Source organism: Lactuca serriola, chromosome 7 (genome assembly GCF_051521515.1).
Source record: "Lactuca serriola cultivar US96UC23 chromosome 7, Lser_US96UC23_V15, whole genome shotgun sequence".
Lineage (NCBI taxonomy): Eukaryota > Viridiplantae > Streptophyta > Magnoliopsida > Asterales > Asteraceae > Lactuca > Lactuca serriola.
In genome coordinates, this window is record NC_136414.1 from 107,070,857 (window position 1) to 107,089,160 (window position 18,304).

The 18,304-nt window shown below is 38.6% G+C and overlaps 1 protein-coding gene across 1 annotated transcript; it reads left to right on the forward strand.

Annotated features, from left to right (window-relative positions):
• The first annotated feature begins 11,009 nt into the window (after positions 1–11,009).
• Positions 11,010–13,620, forward strand: LOC145061280 (heavy metal-associated isoprenylated plant protein 32-like). The gene is made up of 3 exons (XM_079008713.1): positions 11,010–11,325; positions 11,772–11,847; positions 11,954–13,620. The coding sequence occupies exons 1-3, from the start codon at positions 11,296–11,298 to the stop codon at positions 13,312–13,314; spliced, it is 1,467 nt and encodes a 488-aa protein (XP_078864839.1). The 5' UTR covers positions 11,010–11,295; the 3' UTR covers positions 13,315–13,620.
• Positions 13,621–18,304: the final 4,684 nt, after the last annotated feature.

An 18,304-nucleotide genomic window follows, 5' to 3' on the forward strand; every position in this document is an offset into this window, starting at 1 on the left:
CTTAGGTTCAGCTTTCCACGTTTTCCGAAGCGTAACGTGCCCTTCCTGGGCAATACCTTCAAAAGGACTCGGTCTCCTACCTGAAACTCCAAGGGTTTTCTTCGTTTGTCCGCGTAACTTTTCTGTCGATCCCTAGCGGCTTTTAATCGTTCACGAATCTATACAATCTTCTCGGTCGTTTCTCGAATGATCTCTGGACCAGTGAGAGCGCTGTCAGGAACTCATCCTTTAGCCAACTGAGTGTCACCCACCTCAGCCCAGCACAGAGGGGATCTGCACTTTCGGCCGTAGAAGGCTTCGAATGGAGCTGCCTTGATGCTCGTATGATAACTCTTATTGTAGGAAAAATCCACAAGAGGTAAGTGTGTATCCCACGATTTACCGAAGTCGATCACACAAGCTCGCAGCATGTCTTCTAAAGTTTGGATCGTCCTCTCACTTTGTCCGTCGGTCTGCGGATGGTAAGTTGTACTCATGTCCAGCCTCGTCCCTAGAGCCTTTTGTAGTGATTGCCAAAATCTCGAGGTAAATCTATTATCTCTGTCTGAGATAATAGATATAGGGACGCCATGCAGCCGTACTATTTCCTTAAGGTATGTTCTCGTGAGCTTCTCCATCTTGTCCGTTTCCTTGAAGGGTAGGAAGTGTGCAGACTTGGTCAATCTGTCGACGATGACCCAAATGGTATCCAACCCACCCGTTGTCTTGGGCAGTTTGGTTATAAAGTCCATGTTAATCCACTCCCACTTCCATTCCGGTATCTCTGGTTGTTGGAGGAGTCCTGATGGCTTTTGATATTCGACCTTGACCTTCGCGCATGTAAGGCACTTACTCACGAAGGTAGCAATCTCCGCTTTCATGTTAGGCCACCAGTATAGCTTTTTGAGATCTAGATACATCTTATCTGAACCTGGGTGGACGGAGTAGCGAGTGTTGTGTGCTTCCTTCATGACCAAGTCTCTGAAACCTCCGTGGCACGGAGTCCAGATTCGGTCCATGAGGTAGCGGGATCCATCACCCTTGACTTCCAAACTTTTATCCATTCCGTGCAGGGATTCTCCCGCCACATTCTCAGGCTTTAAGGCTTCCAGTTGAGCCTCCTTGATCTGTGCGGATAGATGCGAATGGATAGTCATTGTCAATGACTTGGTTCTTGGGCCATAATACTTTTTCCTACTCAGGGCGTCGGCTACCACGTTGGCTTTCCCTGGGTGATATCGAATTTCGTAGTCGTAATCGTTGAGTAGTTCGACCCATCGGCGTTGTCTCATGTTGAGCTCTTTCTGGTTCAGTATGTGTTGGAGGCTTTTATGATCAGTGTACACTACGCTCTTCGTTCCATACAAGTAGTGTCTCCATATTTTTAGTGCGAAAACGACCGCTCCTAGCTCAAGGTCGTGAGTAGTGTTGTTCACCTCATGCGTCTTTAGCTGTCTTGAGGCATAAGCGATGACTTTACCTTGTTGCATCAAGACACAGCCGAGTCCCTGATTCGATGCATCGCAGTATACCACGAAGTCTTCTGTTCCTTCGGGAAGGGATAATACTGGTGCGGTGCATAGGGCTCGCTTCAGGGTTTGGAATGCCTTCTTCTGTTTCTCTTCCCAGTCGAATGATACGCCCTTCTGGGTCAACATGGTGAGAGGCTTCGCAATCCTAGAGAAGTTTTGAATGAATCTGCGGTAGCAGCCAGCGAGGCCTAGAAATTGACGAATCTCCGTAGGCGTCTTCGGTGCTGACCAGTTCTCAATAGCTTTAATTTTGGAGGGATCCACGTGGATTCCTTCTTCACTAACCACATGTCCTAAGAATTCAACTCTTCGGATCCAAAACTCGCACTTAGAGAACTTCGCATATAACTTCTCTGATCGCAATGTTTCCAGGACTCGTCGCATGTGATCCTTATGTTCTTCCTCGCTCCGAGAGTAGACGAGTATATCATCAATAAAGACGATGACAAATTGATCTAGATACGGACGACATACCCTATTCATTAAGTCCATGAATACTGCGGGAGCGTTAGTCAGTCCAAAGGGCATCACTACGAACTCGAAGTGCCCGTAACGGGTTTGGAAAGCTGTCTTCGGAACATCTTCCTCAAGCACCCGTTACTGGTGATACCCGGACCGAAGATCAATCTTGGAGAAGTAACTCGCTCCTTGTAGTTGGTCGAATAGGTCGTCGATACGAGGGAGAGGGTAGCGATTTTTGACAGTGAGTTTGTTGAGATCCCTATAATCGATGCACATACGGAACGATCCGTCTTTCTTCTTTACGAACAAGACCGGAGCTCCCCAGGGTGAGAAGCTTGGTCTTATAAAGCCCTTGCTGAGCAGCTTGTTAAGTTGACCGGATAATTCTTGCATCTCTGTAGGCGCTAAACGATAGGGCGACTTAGCTACGGGGTTAGCTCCCGGGACTAGGTCAATTCTAAACTCAATCTGACGTTTGGGAGGTAGACCCGGAAGTTCCTCCGGAAAGACATCGGGGAAATCGCATACAACGGGAATGTCCTTCGGATCTTTCGCTTTCTGGCTAGTGTCGACAACGTGAGCAAGAAAGGCACGGTATTCCTTACGCAAGTATTTCTGAGCCTGAATACTGGAGATGATATGAAGGCTCGTACCGGGTTTATCTCCATAGATCAATAGAGTTTCGTGGTTCGGAAGATTCAGGCGAATGGCTTTGTCGAAGCATAGGATATCGGCACGGTGGAGACTCAACCAGTCCATACCGACAATGACATCGAAACTTTTGATAGAGACTGGTATGAGATCGATTGGAAATGAGTGATCGTCTAACGTGAGGGTACAACCTATGTAGATTTTGTTAGAGCTTTCAGTTTTCCCGTTAGCCATTTCTACGACGAATGTTTTCTTTTAGTGGTTGAGGGGATTGTTTGAGTAAGTGTTTAAAGTTTTGATTTATGAAGCTTCTTTCTGCACCACTATCGAATAAGACACAGACATAAGAGTTGTTGAGAAGAAACGTACCCGTGACTACTGTGGGATCCGCTACCGCCTTGTTGTGAGCAATAGCGAGTAGCCTACCAGTTCCCCCAGCATTCGCAGCCTTCGGACAGTTCTTCTTGAAATGACCAGCTTCACCGCAGCCATAACACATCGGGGTCACTCCCGAACCGGAAACTTGCGAGATAGGTTTGGGAGGCGCCTTGCAGAATCGCACAGTATGGCCCTTCTGACCGCAATTGGAACACTGCAATTCACGGCAGGGGCCGTTGTGGTGGAAAGGGCACTTGGGACACTTGGGCAGATTCCCACTATAAGCTTTTGGCGGTGCAGGAGTGGCTGGAGTAGTGGCAGCATGGACCGCCACGATTTGCTGGTCCTTGGAGGAGGTTTGAGTTTTCTTGCCTTTCTTCTTATCCCATCGCTTCCTCTTTCTGTCAGATGAATCAGGTGGTGTAGTGGTAGTTGTGGTTGTTGTTGCTGGAGTGGAAGAGACTTCATGGTTGATCAGACTCTGGGCTAATTCCTTGGCACTGTCGAAGGTGGTAGGGCGTGAGGCTAGAACATTTCCTCGATATGGGGGCACTAGACCCCAGATGTATCGTTCAATATTCTTGCTTTCGGATGGGATCATGTTGGGACACATAGCCGCCAAGTCGCAGAACCTGGCCGTGTAAGCTATTATGTCGGTCCCTACCATCTTGAGGTTCCAGAGTTCCTCCTCAAGTTTCTGAATTTCGCCCCTCTGGCAGTACTCCTTTCTCATGAGATCCTTTAGAGTGTCCCAGCCCATGGCATTGGCTGTGACCAAGGAGAGTGCACTGACATGGCCGTTCCACCATGTCAAAGCCCTGTTAGTGAGGGTGGCAGTAGTGAACTTGATTTTGCTCTCTTCGGGGCAAGAGCACATTTCGAATACAGCTTCGGTTCTTTCTAACCATTGGGATAATGCCAGAATTCCTCCAGTACTATCGAAGAAGGTAGGTCTACAGTTCATGAAGTCCTTATAAGTGCATCCCTGCACTCTTTGATGGACTTCACCAAATCTAGAAGTTCCACCGCTAGCATCCCCGGAGTTCATTTGGTCCATGGATGCTGTCACAGCCGCGGTCAAAGCTGTTTGGAACAGCACTGGGTCGAACTGCGGAGGAGGAGGTGGTGGAGGAGGGGTTTGAGTTGCTGGTCTTCCTTTGCTTGGACGCTTTCGTGGAGGCATCTTTTACTGGAAGATCATAGGAATGATAGCAATAGTAAGAGTCTATTGCGAAATAAGAATAGAGTGTTTCATGGATTAATTCAACATAATCCAAAAATCAGAATGAGAGTCATAGCAATAGAATAGTAAGCTGCCAATATACTGGTATTGATGATGTAATACAAGTTCAGGAAAAATTGACCTAACAGAAGGTCTTACATCAAACCATAGGGAAAAATGTTGGTAGTTTAGAGGTCTAGTTAGGGTACTTTTTAGAGCTAGGAATGTTTACAGACAAGAGATCTACGGAACATTGAGAGAAAAGGCTAGTCCTTTAGACAAAAGAGTGAGGTAACTAGATGTCTTCTACTGGCGACGGTTACTTGTGGGGCGAACCCTCATATCCGCTAGTTGACGCATAACTTCCTGAAAGTGTCGATCGTGAATCCTTTAGCGTACTCGGAGTTCCCTAACTTCGGCTTGGGATGCAGCTAGCTGATGCTGCAGAGCCTCGTTGGTCCTCCTTGTCCTGTCCATGGCTTCTTCAAGTTGGCGGATGCGAACAGTGTTGAGATTCAAGTTGGCATCCACTTCTACAACTCGACCAATGGCTGCTTGGCCCTGCTCGACATTCTTGGCAATCCTTCGGACCATGATGGGCAGAACTCGGTCCGTTGATCCTCCTTCGCTTATTTTGTAGAAGCTTCGGTCCCCATTGTAAGGTAAAGGCGGGCCCTGCTCCTCGCTCCATTGGTTCAGGGATATTACCCACAAGGGAGTAGGACCCTGAAATGCCGGACGAGGGTTGGGGTTCGGAGCTCCAGGAGGTAGGTTGTTAACTTCTGGTTCGGAGTTGGAGCTATCCGAAAAGCCTTCAGCTCGGTGGTCGTCCAGAGGGATCTGGTGATCATCGTCCGACTCTTCATCGATCCATCCTCCATTGCCCTGGTTTGGGTAGTACGGGTCGCCGGGTAGGTGGAAGCTAGCCATGCTATCTATGCGAGAAAGGGGAAAAGAAGATTAATAGACGTACTGACCTAAATTACTTATAAGATGATTTTCACGAGTTGGACCAATACTTGCATAATGCATACTAATTACATGTGACCGGGGCAGGATAGTCCGTCGCATAAGTGACCCTAACTCTAAATCCACAACCAAACAAGGAACAGGAAGTAAAGCAAAGATCACGGATTCTAAGTCTATAACGCCCTAATCACAGGTAACTGGAAAGTATCCATTTAGCAACCATTGCTCCACTAGTAACGACTCTTTTTAGTTCTCACATATGTATGTTTTAGAGATACAGAATACTCCTATAATATTCTTATGCTAGCGGTATTGTGGCAGTGTTGATAAGTTTTAGACTTGTTGCAACATCACAACCAAGCTTAGGCACATGCTAGTCACTCTCAAGAAAATGTAGTTGATCAGGCTACATCTCCCCAAATGTGACTATATGTCTCTAAGCCCAATTGTGCTATCCAACAATCTTAATACTTTTGTTCTGTTCTAGGGTGATACTGGCTCCTGTGTTTTATAGAGATGTGTGTATATATATACTTAGTTAAATCTTTTAGATACTTAACAGTATATATTCTCGGTCAGAGTGTTTTAGTCCCGAAGTGTTTATAGTTCGTATATCTTTTATAGGTTGATATACTTGATTCACTATAAACAATGCTCGGATACCAATCTGTCACACCCCAAAACCGGTAACGGCGGAATACGTTTCGGGGTGGAGGACGTCATGTACAGTATCATCACAATTGTGTAATAGTAAAAACAAGAAACATGCAACCATTTCATTTACATAGTAATTTTAATTACAAGTGTGTTCTGTAATGTTCATCAAACACCAAAAGTAATACAAAAATAAGAGATGGATCTTGTATGCTCCACCTTCTACAAATGTTGCACCTGTACCTGTCTATCTTTGACCTAAGGATACAAGTTATTTTGAAAACGAGTATCAGCATAAATCTGGTGAGTTCATAAGAGTTTAGTGTAAATTTTAGTAAAAAAAATGTATTAGTACAGATATGTGAAAATCTGCAGATTACATTCGTAAGTAGTAGAAAACTCTAGAAAATCCTATATTTTCCAGAAAATATCTTGTAAGTGAAAGCCTTTAAGTTGCATGTACTTATCTTCATTTAAAACCATTTTTTGTAAAGGTATATTAGTGAGTCTCCAATAGGTAGTGTAATAAGAAAAGTTATGCCTGATATCGATAATAGTGGGGCAAACTCCTATAAGAAATAAATACTTATTTACTTCGGGATTTTAACTTATTCTTTAGTGTTAGTATTTTAGTGTGAATGTAGTGTATTCCTTGTATGCTACTGATAGTGTGAGTAATAGAGTACCCCATGACCTTCCCGGTCATGCATAGTGTAGAGAAGTAGCAGCATCCCTGGGCCTGCACGGCTCGGACTGAGGTTAACAGTCGGGATGTAATAGTGTCTGCCCCGTATAGATCTATACATGTAACGTCGTCTTCCTGTTGGAAAACTCTGGACATAGTATGTAGCGAATAGCGTATCTCGTAGTGAGTTAGTGTGTTATCCCCTGATTAGTGCTTTCTCTTGTATTATAGTGTAGTAGTCTTTTGTATAGCTCGTAGTGAGTTTTCTTACTAGTGTGTCGTAGTGTAGTAGTCTTTTGTATAGCTCGTAGTGAGTTCTCTTACTAGTGTGTCGTCTCGTAATAGTGTGTATTATAGTATGTAAAGTAGTGGCAATAACGAGTAGTAGTGGCCTTAACTATACCCATTATAGTTAACTTAGTATGTGTAATTCTTGGCAATTAAGTAGTGTAGGCATCAAATGAAATTAAAAGGCTCGTATCCAACACTAATGTACATGATATATAACTAAGAAATCAATGACAGTCGGACGGATAACAGCTACCCTAAGCCCACAATCAAACAAGAACAGGAAATAGGGTGAGCTATCGGTCCTAAGTCCTTCAAGTCTTACTTATATAAATATATTAGTGTGGTTACATTTTATAAGAAAATTTATTTAATAAGAATCTTGTCCAAAGAAAACATTTAGAAAATAGTTCATTTGTCCAAAGTAGTTTCGAAAACGCAAAGTTCTTTTATAAGACATAGTGGTAAATCACATGTGATTTGAACTACGGGTAGTGAATCACATGTGATTAATATTCATAAACATGTATACTTGACTTGTACCCCCCCCCCCTAAAACATATAAAAACATTTGAAAGGTTCATTAAAGGGGTATGAACGCACTGTTTATCGTAGGGTTCGAGTGTCAACGGATACCCTGAATGCCAATGGTCCCTATAAATCATGTGATGACACATAATTGGGTTAGAGCTAAGGTGTTTCATGCTTAAACATAATGGAAAAACATCCTTAGGGCTCGGCATTACTAAGTACAAGTGTCTCATGATCCATACTTAATGATTCATGCAAGTTTAGGGCCAAAAGTGGGCATTTGAGTGAGTGCATGGCCTTGAAATTGAGTGTGCGGCTGAGGTGTGCGGCCAGAAGGGTGTGTGAGGCTGCACACAAGTGTGTGCGGCCGTTCAGGGTGTGTGTGCGGCCGTTCAGAGTGTGTGTGCGGCCGTACACAGGAGTGTGCGGCCGTACACTCCTCTTGTGAGTCCATATGAAGTGTTTGCTCTTCACACTAAGGAGATTTGAATGTGTGCTGCCCCCCCCCCCCCTCATGAAGGTGTGCGGACATACACCTTCAAGGGACTATGAATATGATGAGTTTTAAAGCTTGGGATTCAAGTGTTTACCACTAATAAGCTTGAAGATGAACTAGATCACAAATATGAGGCCTTCAAGGTGTTCTTGGTTGAAGATTTTAGAGAGAGAAAGTAGAGAGAGGGTAAGGAGCATCCAAAGGAATGAATGAAGAGGGTATCCATCTATATATATATGTTTGGGTGTGAGGCTGGAGGGTGTGCGGTTGGGTGTGCGGCCGCACACATGGGTGTGTGGCCATACACACAAGGGTGTGGCCGCACACACCTCTTTTGGTGTGTTTGATCCGATTCCATGATGCAAAACACTTTCCAACTCCTCCTAAGACCCATAACTAGACTATATTATGTCCAAAACACGCATTTGGAACCACAAGATTTACAAAGGATGATGAATCCAAGATTTAAAGACGATACGCGGACCAATTACATAGGATGAAAGTTTCGGGTTGCCACAGATTGATTTGGTAAATCAATTATTCTTATAGTGTGGGCCAATTGTTATTTAGGATGGGCTAAACCAATAAGGTAGTTTATGGATAGTACATGGAGGTTTAACCCATGGATCCTAGGTAATATGAAGAGTCATGGGCGTTAAGGTTTACACGATGCTAACCCTAATCTTGCCAAACTATATAAGAAGCCCCTTAGCATCCAAAATCGTGCACTAGATGTTCTAAGAGTTCATGAGCCGATTTGAGTATAAGAATATTCTCTCAAAAGTCAACCTTTGTCTAAGGTGTGTTGTGAACCATTTGACATGTCACACTTGGGGCACTAAGTTCTTAAAGGTCAAACACAACAAGTTCTACAAGCTATATAAAGAGGTAAACTTCTAACTAGTATTTTATGTTGTTCATGTCTATTGCATGCTAGTTGTAGGATTAATGCTTTGGAAACAATATTGCATGTATAACTAGAGAAGAAATAGATCTAAAGCATTTAAGGTTGTATGTGCACCATAGGATGTTGTAGTATACTAAAACCCTTCAGTTAGGAAGGTATTGGATAAGGCAGGTCTATCTAAGATAACCCTAATCCCTTAACTTCCTCCCTAAGGAATCCAAGGCACCCTTAGAGCCCTAGGAAACCTTAAGAGCATCTAGATTTCGTTCCTCCCACTATAGGGAGGTTCTAGAATTGTCCAATGCTCAACTATGGAACATTATCACCTTTAATTCCAAATTAATTTATGATTAAATATTAATTAAACAATATGATTTCTAATTAATATATTATTTCCGTAATACATTAATAAATCATTTATTATGATTTCTAATTAATTTATTAGCCAAGTAATAAATTAATAAATCATTCTTCTCTCTCTAAAACTATCCTATTCAATTGTCATGTTTGAAGGCAACCTAAAAGGACCGTGCTACTATCAATTCAAGTATATACCAATTATAGTTATGAGCTTAGACACCTAATCCAACATATTCATCAAAACAATTTCCTAAAAGAATTATTACATGATTATGACATGGACAATGCAACCCTAGTTTCCAGTTAATTTCCTTCTTGAACCAAGTTACTTCCTGTTATAGACAATCCACTTCTAGATACAACTAGTTACATACAAGTGATTGAGAAGCTCAATTTTTTGTTGCATACTCATCTAGATTTAGCCTTTTCAATCCAATATCTCAGCCAATTTAATAAAACACCTTCTCAAACCCATTATTCAACTGCTATACGAGTATTAAGATACATAAAAGGGACACTTTCTCAAACTTTATACTTCAATAATCATAATAATTTCAAACTGGAAGCCTATTGTGACTCTGATTGGGCAACTTGTCCAAGTACTCAAAATTTTGTTTCATGTGAAGAGTTATTGTTGAATTATCTTGGCTATATCGTTTTTTTTCATGAGTTTGGAGTTCTAGAAATCACTCACATTCCCCTCACATGTGATAACATGGCTGCAATTTACATAGTTTCTAATGTTGTTTTTCATGAACGTACAAAACATGGTAATTAGACCGTCATCTTGTAAGGGAAAAGGTTCAAGAAGGTTTAATTTGATTATCATACGTTACTACTAATGAACAACTAGATGATATATTAACAAAACAACTTCATGGTCCTCAACATTCAAAAGCAATATCCAACATTGGTTTACTTGATTTTTGGACGGTCATGCCTAAAAAGTTAGCGATTCTTGACGACATAGTTTCTTTATCGTATTTTTGTATTAGAAATAAATCTAAAGTTTGTAATTTTTGCTAGATAGGATGATAGAAAATTCCAGCTATGACTTTTTTTAACTTTGTAATTTCTTTTTACTACCTTGTTGCAAGTTTTAGTCATTTTCTCCATTTAAAAAAAAATAAAAAAAAAATAACCGTGGTTTACTTGATAACCAAAAAGCTTGAGGGTGTGGGTGTGTGGGTGTGTGTGTGTATGTGTGTGTGTGTGTGGGGGGGGGGGGGGGGGTTATGGAGTGACCTTCTTATATGAGAGGTCAGAAGTTCAAGTCTCTATTGGAAACATATGTGGTTATTTAGGAGTAGAATAGTTTTTTTGCGGTTTCAAAAAAAAAAAAAAATTACCGGATTAGTTTGTTAAAAAGTTAGTCATCCGTTTGACAATTTGTTAGAAGAATGAGTATTTTTGTCATTTCAGAATTATTTACTTGCTTTGTGTCCTTATATATTTGAGCTTATGCTGTTGTCGAAGTAATGAGAAAAAAAAATTGTCTTTCAGTTCTAAATTAAAATTAAAATAAACAAATAAGATGTTTTCATTTGTATACAACTTTTTCAAAGCCCGGACATCATTCACATCTTAAAAGAGATACAAAAAAAATCTATTTTATTGCGGATGTGAAACGTGGAGTTGGACCACCGTTATGATGAATACATAGCAAAGTAGAGGACAATGTTCAGATAAATGGGTTCGATGTTAGCAAGTGATATGATTTCCTATGTAAATTATATTAATGTAAAAAACATTCAAACATTAAGAAGTATATATTTAATATATTATCAGTAAAAAGGCATAAATAGTTGAACAGGTATGGTTTAATTAAATAACAAGAGTCGAGCCATATTACCGAGCCGGCTTAGGTACCGGTTTATAACTTCACTGTACGTGACAAGCCACACTGAAAAGGAAATCCCAAAATAAATAAAACCAGAACCCCCCAATCTCCTCAACTCTGATATAGAACAACCAGAGAGGCTTTAATGTCTACCCATTCCTTCTGAAAACACACACACACACACACACTGTATCTTATCTCTCTCCTTTCTTCCTCATTTTGCTTCCTTAGAAACCCCTCCTCTGTCAATTTTCTAGTTTTACTCCCCGTTGCTCAGATCTGTAAACACCTAACAAATTCCATTTTGGTTTTCTGGATTTTCTTTGTTTTTGCTGGAAATTATGAGTAAAGAAGAGTTCTTGAAGATTCAGGTACAAACATCAATTTCTTTTTTGCCCGAAAAATGAAGTCTTGGACTTCACCCATCCAAAAGCAAAGCTTCTTCATTTCAATGTCTTCCGAATTCGTATCATTTTAGTTTCATAATTGACGTCGGTTATTGAGAAAAATCTTGTAATCTATAAATACATATTAAATTCACTCCATGTCTATCTGTGCATTGCTTGCGTCAAATGCCTTGCTTGCTTTCAACTCAAAAGATTAAACAATATTTTTCTGGAATTGGCTTTTTCTTTTTGTTAATTTTGACTTCTTTATCTCTCTTTTTTGACCCGAAATTGGAGGCAATAATTGGTAAAATAGAAAAGATGGTTACTTTTTTCGATTTTGGTTATGATTATGATTTTTATGTCGTTTCTGCAAGTGTTCTTGGAAAAATTTCTTAAATTTTAATTTATGTGTTTGTTTGTGAGTGCAGACTTGTGCCCTGAAAGTGAACATTCACTGCGATGGGTGTAAGCGAAAAGTGAAGAAAACACTTCAGAAAATTGATGGTATTGTGTTCGCATTTAATTTTGTTTTCCAATTGGTGTGGATAAATAAAATTAATTCTCCGTTGTGATTCCTTTAAATTCATGAATACGTTTTTTCTGGTTTTAGGTGTTTACACCGTCAGTATAGATTCAGAACAAGGGAAGGTGACGGTATCAGGAAATGTTGATCCGGCGACACTCCTCAAGAAGCTTGCAAAAGGTGGGAAGAATGCAGAGATTTGGGGTGCTCCGAAACCAATTCAACAGGTCAATAATCAGTTTAAGAACATGCAGATCGACGGTGGTAAAGGCGGTGGTGGAAATAACAAAAACCAGGGACAGAAAGGGGGTGGAAACAACCAGCATCAGCAGCAGCAGCAGCAGGGGAAAGGAGGGCAACCACAACAGAAGCAAGTTGGCGGCGGCGGCGGTGTCGGTGGTGGGGGTGGTGGCCCAACACCGCAACAGATACAACAGCTTAAGCAACTCCAACAGTTAAAAGGGTTCCAAGATCTGAAGTTGCCGCCTCAATTTAAAGACATGAAGTTGCCAGGTTTTGGTAATGGCGGTGGCGGTGGCGGTGGCGGCGGGAAGGATGCACCCAAGTCTGTCAAGTTTAAGGTGCCGGAGAGTGAGGATGAGTATGATGATGACGATGATGAGTTCGATGATGATGATGATGATGATGACTATGATGATGATGACGACGAGTTTGATGATGAAATTGATGATATTCCGATGAAGAAGCCAGTGATGCTGGGTGGTGGTGGTGGTGGTGGTTCTCAGATGGCTAATATGATGATGAACCCACAGTTCATAAAAGGCGGGCAGATGCCACAGCAGTTGATGAAGGGTGCCCCTCAAATGGGAAATAATGGTGGAAATGGTGGGAAGAAAGGAGGTGGCGGGAACATTCCTGTACAGATGAATGGTGGTGGAAAGAAAGGAGGTGGAAGTGGTGGTGTTGGGGGATCGAACAATAATGGAGGCAATCAAAACCACGGTGGTGGTGGTGGTCAAAATAAAAACGGTGGAGGAGGCGGGAATGGTGGTGTTAACATGAGCGTTAATGACGGAAAGAAAGGTGGGATGAATGATGGTTTACAAGGCATGCGAAACATGATGAGTATGAGTGGAGGTGGTGGTATGGGGCCCATGGGTCAGATGGGTCAAATGGGTGCGGTTCAAGGACTTCCAGCTAGTGCACCCATGAATGGTGGTGGTGGTGGTGGTTATTTCCAAAGTGGAGGAGGTGAAGCCATGGCCGGAAACCCGCACTACCAGCAGCAGTTAGCGGCGGCAATGATGAACCAACAACGAGCAAACGGGAACGAAAGGTTTCAGCCCATGATGTATGCCCGCCCACCACCGGCTGTCAACTATATGCAGCCACCCTATCCACAGTACCCCTATCCTCAACCACCACAAGGTGACCCCCTCGGACAATATTTCAATGATGAGAATACTTCAAGCTGCAATGTCATGTAGGCAGGGCGGCATGAGGTGGTCTGTGGCGGTTATTGATACAATAGATTACACAAGGAATAGAAGGGGGTTTTGTGTTAGGGGAGTAGTTGTTTTGGTTCATTATTCTTCTTTCTTTTTGTTTTTTTTTGTTTTTTTTTTTAATATCCTAAAGGGTCTTTAAATTACGGATGATATGTAGTAAACGTATAGATGATGATAATGATATGTATTTAAAACATGAGGATGTGAGTGGATGATGGAACCTTTAATTTTCATGTTTATATGTTGAAAACCTGAAATAAAAGATGAAAGAAATATAAGTTCGAACTCCCAGGCGTCTTATTTTGTGTTATCCTACGTACAAATTATTTACTTTATTAAGATATTAAGTGTTTAGACCTACGACAAGATATAATGTTTTATTTTTGAGATAATGACTTAAAAATGTAATATATTTTTTTATTTTTATATATTTAATCATTAAGTTTTTTTTTTTTTTTTTTTTTTTTTTTTTTTTTTACATTTACCCATTCAACTTATTAAATTGTATATATTTAGTCCTTATGACTCGTTACTCAGGTTAGCCTTTTCGATTTGTACACATTTAGTTAGTGAGTTTTTTTATCCACATTTACCCTTTCAATTTGTTAAATTGTACACATTTAGTCTTTATGACCGGCTACTCCAGGTTAGCTAGTAAAAATGACTTAACATGGTAATATATTTCTTATTTTGTACACATTTAGTCCTTAATATTTTTGTACACATTTAGTTCTTAATATTTTTGTTGTAAAATAAGTCATTTTTGTTTTTATATTCATTCAGTACTTATGATTGATTTCTTTAGGTTTTTCTCACGACATCTTATGTGGGATAGTCATATGGTGGTGGGATAGGTTAAAGTGGTCTTGTTATATGTTGTAGGCCAACATACTTGGTGTGGGCCGACTATAAGTTGTAGGCACGGAGACTCGAGAAGAACGGTTGGATTAAGGCGGCATGCCAACAAACACTGAGTATCCTTATCTGATGACTGATTGAACTTGTTGCATGTTGACATTCCAGTCCGATGACTGATTGGGCCAAGGTATTCCAATTTGATGAGTGTGGGTCCGTTATGCATGATAATACGTTTGTTGTATCAGGTATTTTGGGGGAAACTCACTAAACTTTATGTTTATCTAGTTGTTTATGTTTTCAGGTTCTATTGTTGGTCGTGGGAATGAGAATGCATGACTGTACACATTCATCAACAATATTGAGGATTCCGCGTTTCTTATATTACTATGATTTTCGATAAATGTATTTTGGAATAAACGGTTTTTGTTAAAATGTAGTTATAAATAGGGAGTTTTGCCTTATTTAAAAATGAAAATTTTTTGTTGTGAAAATGAGACATTACACATAAACATCAACAGCCCCACACACTTCATCAATGACTGTCTCACGTAAGATGTCGTGAGAAAAACCTAAAGAAAACATTCATAAGTACTGAATGTGTACAAAAACAAAAATGACTTATTTGGAAACAAAATATATCAAGGACTAAATGTGTACAAAAATATTAATGACTAAATGTGTACAAAATGAGAAATATATTACCCTATTAAGTCATTTTTTCCCACTAACCTGGAGTAACCGGTCATTAGGACTGAATGTATACAGTTTAACAAGTTGAAGGGGTAAATGTGGATGGGAAAAAAATTCAGTGACCAAATGTGTACAAATCGAAAAATATATTACCATTTTAAGTCATTATCCCTTAATTTTTCGCAAGAAGTTTATATTTGTTTTGTAAACTGAAAAAGTATTATATTGTTACATAGAATTATTACCTACTAGTGTTTTATCCATCTGGTGGACGGGTTGACTGATATAAAAACAACATTATACCTTTCACAATAAACTTTTTGTGATAACCAACTTCAATCCAAAATAATATTAAAGGGAAACAGTCTTAACATGAATTCAACTAAAAAAATACTCAAAATAAGTTATATATATATATATATATATATAAGGTCCAAAAGAATGTCTTAAAACATATTAAACTAAGTTAAAGATAGCTTGAAATCATCAGACAAATCTTTTTTTACATTTTATTGTCTATACAGTTACACAGTTTGGTTTTAACCTTGCACAATATTTGTTTAGGTAAATAAAAAAAAACTTATAATATTTTTGAATATAATGGTCAAGATTCATTCATATGATAATCAATCTATAAATTATAACCTTAAACGTGTAAATCATAATTAGATGATATATTAAGGAAGTAATAATTAAAATAAATATATAGAAAAAGCTACCATATATGGTCATAAGAGAAATTAATGGAATTGAAATATGGTTGCTACTAGTTTTATAACTAATTTTGTGTGGTTTAGGTCCCGTTTGATAGTTTCTGTCTGGGAAAGTGTTGTCTGGTAAAGTGTTGTCTGGGAAAGTTTTCTAACTAGGAAAAAAACCATGCTGTTTGATTGTACATCTGATTGACTGTGTTGAATGATGAAAAAAAGTAATAATTCAATAAAAAATAAATTTAAAAAAAAAGTTATTTAAAAAAGTTAATAATCCAATAAAGAAAGAAAGAGGCGGGGTTTGGTGTATAATTGTCTTTCCAGCCCATTCAGCCAGAAAAATATGATTTTGGGGCTTTCTGGGAAAGACATATCTTACCGGGAAAGACCTCTTCTTTTGTGTAAATCAAACAGTCTTTCCGGTCCATTCAGCCAGAAAAATCTGTTTGGACCTAAAAAGATGCGTATCGAATAGGACATTATTTTATTGTTGGAATAGATAGCGCCATACTTTCAGTATTTTGTAATCTTAAATGGGCTCTTGTAATTATGTAATATTAATTTTAAATAATTGTCAAAAATATGGCAAATAGATCCCTCAATAAACGGAATTCGAATTAAAAGATGTTGAAATAGCATCAACGAAGAATAAAATTTACGGATATTTTGAATTGAAAAAAAATTGTAACTATTAATTAAATAGATATTTTGAAATGATGCAAGGGTATACGAGGAATTTCAGTTTGATGAAAAATGGGATGTGGAAGGGATACGTGCCAAAAAGAGTCTTTTATGTACTCCCTCCGTGCCAATATTATTGTCCACAGACAAAAAACACATAAATTAAGAAAAACATTAACTACCACTAACTTTATATAATAAAATGACAGTTTTGTCCTTACTTTGCATTTAATGTTCCACTAAATGCTTAATTGGTTAAATAATAATGAGGGGGTATTTTGGTAAAAATGTTATTTATTTTTAGAAGTGGACTATTATTTTGGGATGAACCAGAAAAGAAAGATAGACTATAATTTTGGGACGGATGGAGTATTAAGAAAAAGATGTTTATTCCGTTGGTTCTTCGTATAATTTGGTCATCTAACTTGAAGAAGGTGACTTGATTAAGTATAAGGGAAGTTTATAATAACGTTGATATTATAGGAATCAACAAGTTTATTATTAATGTCAGTAAATTTTATGAATAATTATACGAATACCCCCACCATATTGCGTAGAATACAATATTATATATATATATATATATATATATATATATATATATATATATATATATATAACGTCGTTAACGTTAACTTTAATATAATAATTTTTATAGTAAATTGATATATATTGATTATTTTGAATTATAAGATAATTTAGACATTTGATAAAACCAAGGTTCTAAAAAGTTCGTCATGACTCCAAGGCTTGTATCTGCCGCCAAGCTTTACCAAAACGCCACCTTAACTCATATATGTATATGAAAATGAATAATAATTGAAAATACATATAAAAATATTAATTATACACAAATTTGCCGCCTTATATCACGTCTTACAAACGACGCAACTCGCCAAGGCTCAAAAAAACTTGAGGCTTGACATTGCCGTCAAGTCACGCCTTACGTTATTTAGAACATTAATTAAAACTGTATAATCTTAAATATGTTAATAGTTTCTACACATGAGTTACTCATAAATAACATAAAAATATTATATGGGTTAATTTTATTTATAGTTTTTGTTATGATTAATTAACTTTTTAAAGAATTATTTGCTTAACATTCTAATTTCTTTCATTATATATACTCATTAATAGTGGAAAAGCTTATTGTCACACCGCCAAACCGGAACAGCGGAAACGTTCAGGGGCGGAGGACGTCATGTACAGTATCACAACAATTGTATAACAGTAATCAAAGCAAACACAACCATTATATTAATAAAATATTGTATTTACATCTACTCATAACATAGTTTGTATGACATCAAAAGTGTATAACAAAAGTATAAAAGACGAGACTCTATAAAGCTCCATCTTCTCAAAATCTTGCGGGTGTACCTGTCTACTGATTTCCTGAGAATACAAATGATCTTGAAAGTGTATCAACATTTAAGTTGGTGAGTTTATAAGTATGTTTTAGAATTAGGAAGCTTGTCTTTGTACTTTGAAATTGCTAGTGTGTTTCTCCAGAAATCCAATATTTTCTATAGTGAATGTAATGTAGTATTGTAAATAGATAAACTATTTCATGTATATTCCTTATAATTGTATGATGTATTAGAGTACCCTGTACTAGAAAATAGTGTACTGCATCTGTATTTATATGAAAATCTTTGTGTGTATGCATGGATACCACAATTGTAGTGTAAAGTAGTGTATCATGGTAGTTTTATTAAATACAATAAAACCATTGAAGTAATGTTAATCTCGTAAACATATGTTTTAGTTATACTATTGTGACTTTCATATAACCATGCTTGATATGACCTAGTGACCTCTACGATGTTCTTCAAGCGTCTGAAAGTTATGACATTTGTCACCTCAGGCCTACCGGCCTAACTGTAGCTACCAGTTCAGGTGTGGGATTGTCAGTCCCGAATAGATCTATACACAAAACTCACGCTCTCCCTCCAGGAGACTCTGGTTATACTGTATAGGATTTAGTTCCGTACCTTGAGGGGTACAGTTGAAGTAGTGCCTCACAA